We start from the raw sequence: 6,563 nt of genomic DNA, 5'->3' as shown, positions 1-6,563 counted from the left end.
CCCAGCTACGCCACTGATGTCTATGTTGACGAGCACCGGAGCGACCGAACAAAAGTTCTCCCTACATGCCTATGTTGACGAGCACCGGAGCGACCGAGCAAAAGTTCTCCCTACATGTTTCTGTGACGAGACGGGAGCCCTAAAACTTTTAGGCTAAAAGTCACTAAGAAGTCAAGTATTAAGGAGCTAACGTCTGGTATAAAATTTCAGACCTAACTTTACAGTGCCTATGACATTATTCACTATCATACTCCTTGAACGAGCGCGGGAACCCTCGTCACAGCGTTTCAATTTGGCAACTAGCAATGCCACTGACCATAGGAATTTACCTATATCGTTATAAGATTATGCACGAGGAGCTGCCATCTGTGTGGTGCACCACTCTGTTGTAGAAAGTGGTCATATCCTCGAACTATGAACTCTCATCATCGATCCTAGTCAGATTCGATATTCTCACGGATTTTGTTTGACGCCAATAAGTTCTGTTCTCGTGCCTCTCCCGAAAAGGCACTGATAGCCGCATCTGTGGGACTACATATATGTACGTATACGCTGCTCTTTTTCCTTTCGTGTTGGAGGAAATATTTTTCTCTTTCATCACTAACCACAGTATTCGTGTTCTGACTGTCTGCTGTTAGACGAACAAATGAGAATTTCCTCGGAGTTTTCATATTGCCACCAACATATGGAGTTGATTATGCGCATATTTTGTCCCATACTGTTACACAGTGAAGATATCTGTCCCAGCCCTAGAGATTTCATATTGTGTCAATGACACGAGCATTCGACATGGGCTCTTCCTACTACACAAGGTACCATCCACCTTAGTCCCACATCAACTGAACAAACACCAGTAGTTTTCGCAACATAGCACCTCATGAGTCACAGTGAGTGACGTGAATGATGACCTTGGACGCACGGGCGACCAATTCGGCTTGAACAAGGTGCCATGCAGCAAGATTAGGATCGTAGTAGAACATGTGAGATCTCGGTCGATAGGCGGTGCAACGAATCGTCGAGCAAGGATGACTTCGATAACCCTTTCGTGTACTTATGTTTCTGAGTTCTCAACCGGCTCTTCCAAGGTGGTACCAATATAATCTCGATTAGGACTTTCGGAAAGACTGGTATTACTTCGTGAATGGCGAAGTGAAGGGTGCGTGAAACCTCGTGTTTGACAACAGTTGGAATTTGTCTTATCACCCAACGACAGGTCGTACAGACTTTACTCACTAAGACTCGTAAACTAATGCTACCCATCATAAGTCTTTCTTCTCCAACTCCAACCTATATATTGACAAAGTCAAAACAATAAGGCAAGAAAACGAATGATGAAGAGTAGCTGGTTACAGAGATCGTACACAGGAAGTGAAACGACTCAGATGGAACAAGCCAGGAGATCTTATCGATGGCAGAGCCCCAAGCCACCGACAATCCGAAACTCGGATGATAGATAACAACCATTATCATCAACATACTGCGGCATTCTCATGCAACAAAACGGGGCAAGATTACCGAACAGCAGGTACAAAGAAGAAAACAGTCAAGTGTGGCAATTTGAAACAACAACAACAGAGACGACGAGCGTGATACTCGCAGACGTTCAGAAATCTTTAAACGCATCATCGTACTCAGCATCGTTGATACTAGGGGATGAATTCTCAATCGATTCAGGATACCTACAAAGCAACAGGAACAATCTCGCTCGCCACTTAATATGTCATCCTCACCTGTCGAACATCGACGTATCATCAGGGCCTCGTACTTGGGGTATAAACGGTGCTGGTATTTCTCTATTGATGGCCGCTTCCCAATCGATACTCTTGAACCTGAACACGCTCATCAAACTCCCTATACCGAGAAGACGGATACTATGTGAACTTCAAACTGTTGCCGAGAATGTTGAAGATACTTACTGATGCTAAGAGGGTGTCCCCACCAGGATTCGATGTTTGATCATAAAATGCATTCAAGATATGCTTCCGGTGAGATTACTATTTTCCCTGTGTGGGAATGTATGTACATGGTCAAATACTGTGTTGGGAAAAATATGAAAATTGTGTGGACTTGTGCTTCCAAATAACAGGTGAGCAAAGATAACCAAAATTTACCACCTCAATTTTACTATTCTCAGCGATAGAGTATTCAATCTACTCACCATTTGTGCCGTTTGATATCTTCTACACCATCGCGTAGGGATCCGTATCGTTTAACTCTATCACGTACCAGCAAATGCTTGACTAGGTCCTTAGCCTTGCTGTCAAAATGCTTAGGGAAGTCTATTCGACCGACTAAAACCTGATAACAAGGTAACAAAACCACCATCCAGGTTCGAATCCCAGCACCTACCTTTTGGTATATTCCAAATGGATTCTCATCATAAAAAGGAGGGTAACCAGCGATCATCTCAAAAATAAGGATGCCCAATGCCCACCAATCTACAGCCTGTCCATGACCTATCACATCACGTTATCATAATAACAAAAATCTTCACAGTGCGCTAAGGTACTCCTCGAGACTTGATCGATTTCACCTTTAGACTGAATTATCTCTGGTGCCAAATACTCCGGGGTTCCGCATAATGTCCACGTCCGATCCGTCACGACCTTCGCAAATCCAAAATCGGTAATCTTGATATGTCCTGACAGGAAAGAATCTACTATGAGAAGCACTCAAAATGTGGTAACACTATCTACCTTCAAAATCAATTAGAAGATTCTCAGGCTTCAAGTCGCGATACACCACGTTCAAACCTGGAACGAGACGAGCCCGATGTGACGATTTAACCCGAGCGAAAACGTCGGATCGAGTCACATCCAATGAAGATGACGAGAACTACAGTCCATTTATAAGCATCTTCCCTCATCCTAGATAAACATGAACTTACTGTGCATGTATTGGAAAGCCAATACGATCTCAGCTGCATAAAACCTCGCATCCTCATTGGGCAATCGTCCTTCCTTCCGGAGGTGCGAAAACAGCTCGCCACCATTCACGTACTCCATCAGCATGAACAATCTCTTGTCGTCACGAAATGTTGCAAAACTGCATCAGCAACAACAACAAAAACGTCGGCCTCGAAAATTCTCGCGCGCCACAAAAATATCACAACAGCATCAACAACAACCACAACCGTATGTCTCACAGATTAACGATGAAGGGATGACTGAGATTCTCCAATATTGCCCTCTCAGCCCGAACATGTTCAACCTGATTTGTTACAACATGTTCACCTTCGCTCCGCCCTCGATAACTACACTTGTTGCACCCACCTGTCTCAATCGTACAATTTCTGACTTCTTCAAAATCTTTAGTGCAAAAGGCGTCCGATCCTTAGACCCCTTTATCTTCACCACACGAACTCTGCCGAAAGTACCTAACAATAAGGGACGCCACCATGACAACAGGATGATATCTTCGCATGAGAATTACCAGTGCCTACAGTAGCCCTCAGATCGAAGTCCTCAAGACTATACCGCGCTTTTTTGGAAATCAATGCACGTTGTTGCGCGATTCGGTCATTATACTCTCGCTGGAAACCACCGATGTATCAAAATCATAACTGCGCCCCTTGCCTACACGTTTGACACCAAAACTGCCCTCAGCGTGGCAATCTGTCGAACAACCATCGATATCTGATGTTAAGAAGACTTCCACTCAAGGTCTTCACGTCCACGATAAACTTCAACACCACCACGGCGATACAGAGTATACTGTGAATTCTGGTGACCGAAGAAATTGTAAAGACACACTCGGCATTCAGCGCATATAACGAGAGCATATGCGAGCGCGTATTCGCATATAGCATATAGCGAACATTCAGCGCAGTTTTAGTCGCCATATTCAGAAAGTATCCTAACGACTGATCGAGTCCATTGAAACCCCCTGGTGAGTTGATCAGTTCAGCGGTTCAGCCTGTGTTCAACTCATACATTTCTTTACCCAAGAAACCCAGCAGAGGCCCGATGATATATTCTATTATGACTGAACTGCAATCCAAAACAGAACAACGATGATTTTGCGTCAATCTCGAATACTACACACAACCACAGTACATCCTATCACCACTACTACCACGTCTTCCCACATCCGAATGGTGTCTATCATGATGATTTAATGATACCAAACTGGCGAGGGAGCGGAGTACTGACACGCAGCAGATCTACTACTACGACATCCCTAAGAAACTCCGCTTACCGTCTGTTGTGCTCATGGAGTGGGATCGAACTCGGCTCCGGGACTTCTTACCAAACATTCTGCTGCTGCTACTACTCGCCGCCTCGTGATGGAGGGTATCGGAACCGCCACAAACTGACCACCCACGACTATTCGTTAAATCTTGCTGCTTTCCACACACGAGAAGATTGTTCGGAAACACACGACTACCCGATTAATGCAACCAGGGATCGAACCAACGACTTCTAGCATGCTACTCGGCAACTACAACGGCTAGGCCAAACAAGCCGAATCACTAAGCCCGACCAGTTGCACAACTAAGCGATGAATGAACAAGAAACCTCTATCACATCACAAAACATGAGATTATCAATCTCGGGCTGCACTGCAGATGAATGGGAATATACTCGTCCCTGGACTCTTCTTTAGAGAATATGTATCATCATCACCAAACTCAACCTGGCCGATACCTTTCACATCGGTTCACCTCCACCACCTCCAGTACCTCGTGTATAGGATACTGCTTACCCTCGCTTTTGTTCATCGAAGCTTCGACCAATTCTGCGGCCTCCGTGACTATGGTTCTAAAGAAGTTCAGGTCGGAACGGGAGGAACAATTTCACACACGGAGACAGGGGCCTCGTGAGAACTCGTCACCACTCTGTAGCAGACAGCTGAGGACTCGCCGTTCACCACAGATTAGGACCACCAACATCAGAGTGACCAATGATCCATAATTCATGATCAGTGAACTGCTACCTGAGAAGTTGTCTAACTCGTAGGATGGAGTTTCTAGTGTTATTTCTCGGCAAGACTTCCTCTGCCAACCACAACACAGGTGACCTGCTCGATAGCTGTATGACAGTCACTCACGTCCTGTTCCCGACTATCACTCGCCAGCTGCCGCTTACACCGTCCAAACCAACAAAATTCTATTCCCGTGCATTCGAAGAGCTCATTGCTAGGGTCTGCCGTATACTTCTAAGCACCACTGGACTGTCCGATTTTATATCAACTCTTACCAACTTTAGAACAGTTCATATTCCGTCTCCGCCACTCACCGGTATCGATTCGTGCTGATATCAGAAACACCATGTTTGCGTGCTCTTGACAATCGTGCTCTTCACCTGCAGATGTCGATCGTAGTTATACCGATTCATGTGGAAATAGACGACCAATGAGGCTCCACCGATGATAACAAAAGAAACTACTTCGGTTCAACACGACGAGTCCAACACCACTCCCATCGAATAGTAAGGACACAAAACGGATGAAGGAAGACCATTGAAGTGCAATAATACAAGTAGAGGTCAGAATCCTAGAAGTCCCAGTCACCACCACCATCACCACTGAACCAAGAGCCGCCGCTATCATCAGTCATTCCCTGATCATTATCGCTACCTGAACGTAGGAATCGTGGCGTAGACCCGCTTGAATTAGGTGTATTACTGAACCACGAAGTACCATTGTCGCCCTCCAATCCAGTCGACGAGTCGTTCGTAGCAGTAGTAGACGAGGAGGACGACTCCATCGCCGACGATGAGTCTGAAACGGAATTTACTACAACGGCACAGACGCCACTCATTCAAACAGTAGCAATGAACGAGAGAGGAAGCTATTCAATCGCCTCAGAGCTTCAGTACCACTACTTCCGTATTCCCTGCTCAACAGGGTGGGAGGAATACACGTCCGCTCTCCTCAGCTGGGCTCAGGAGTTTCCTCACTAGTTATAGAAGCTTAAACGAGCTTGAGTAGATGTGTCGAAAACCCAACAAAAATTTCCCAAAATTTCCTCAGAATTTTTCCGAAATTTTCCTATTCTCGCCGACACATAGTTAACGATGTGCATATTTCCCCACACTGCTCCTCAATGGGGCCGCTATGCCACTCCATAACGTGCATTGGTGCAATGAATTCCCTAGACCCGCGGCGAAGTCATTCTAATTTCGACGACGTGCGAGGCTTATTATACTCGATGGGGCCGATATGCCATTTCATGACTATCACCAAATTCCATAAAAAGATTCTTCCAACAACATACGCGTTCCAACCCCGAGGTGGCATACCTGCCCCAGAGGAATAGACCTCACTACAATATAGACACCGGGCAGATATTTTCAGCGTTTTTGGACGAGTCAAAAATACACCATTCTCCATTGCACTCATCACTACCGGTTTAAAACGTCGTCCACTCAAAGATGTAAATACAATATCTCGTTACGGTGAATACATGATAAGTTCACTAAGGAACCACCATAATTACCTTCATTATGATGTACAACCTCCATTGTTCTCGGTCCGAACAAGCCATCCATCATTCTCATCCCCATACCCCATCCTAATCCTGACGCCATGCCGTCAGCAATGGCTCCGAGTATTCCTACCAT

General features: G+C 45.5%; 3 protein-coding genes across 3 annotated transcripts in view; 1 reads left to right on the top strand and 2 right to left on the bottom strand.

The window, feature by feature from the left end:
* Positions 1–157, top strand: part of Pmar_PMAR020589 (hypothetical protein) — a gene marked incomplete at both ends in the record, with an annotated part of 900 nt that extends 743 nt beyond the window's left edge. The window contains one exon of the mRNA XM_002775564.1: positions 1–157. This exon is cut by the window's left edge and continues 4 nt beyond it. Within this exon, the coding sequence (XP_002775610.1) occupies positions 1–157 (157 nt within the window).
* A 1,183-nt stretch (positions 158–1,340) lies between these two features.
* On the bottom strand, positions 1,341–4,299 carry Pmar_PMAR020588 (cAMP-dependent protein kinase catalytic subunit, putative). The gene is made up of 13 exons (XM_002775563.1): positions 4,198–4,299; positions 4,075–4,146; positions 3,580–3,635; positions 3,433–3,532; positions 3,273–3,376; positions 3,146–3,210; positions 2,888–3,045; positions 2,697–2,753; positions 2,534–2,641; positions 2,350–2,456; positions 2,159–2,298; positions 1,731–1,829; positions 1,341–1,679 (listed from the first exon to the last, which is right to left on the bottom strand). Exons 1-13 carry the CDS (start codon positions 4,253–4,255, stop codon positions 1,604–1,606), a joined length of 1,200 nt encoding a protein of 399 aa, XP_002775609.1. The 5' UTR covers positions 4,256–4,299; the 3' UTR covers positions 1,341–1,603.
* Positions 4,300–5,494: 1,195 nt separating this feature from the next.
* On the bottom strand, positions 5,495–6,563 carry Pmar_PMAR020587 (hypothetical protein; the record flags this gene model as incomplete). Its single annotated transcript, XM_002775562.1, has 3 exons — positions 5,495–5,577; positions 5,626–5,721; positions 6,440–6,563. 3 exons carry the CDS (start codon positions 6,561–6,563, stop codon positions 5,495–5,497), a joined length of 303 nt encoding a protein of 100 aa, XP_002775608.1.

The sequence above is a fragment of the Perkinsus marinus genome, assembly GCF_000006405.1.
Source record: "Perkinsus marinus ATCC 50983 genomic scaffold scf_1104296955874, whole genome shotgun sequence".
Lineage (NCBI taxonomy): Eukaryota > Perkinsozoa > Perkinsida > Perkinsidae > Perkinsus > Perkinsus marinus.
Note: the sequence above shows the minus strand (reverse complement) of the source record. Positions and strands in the feature narration are given on the sequence as shown.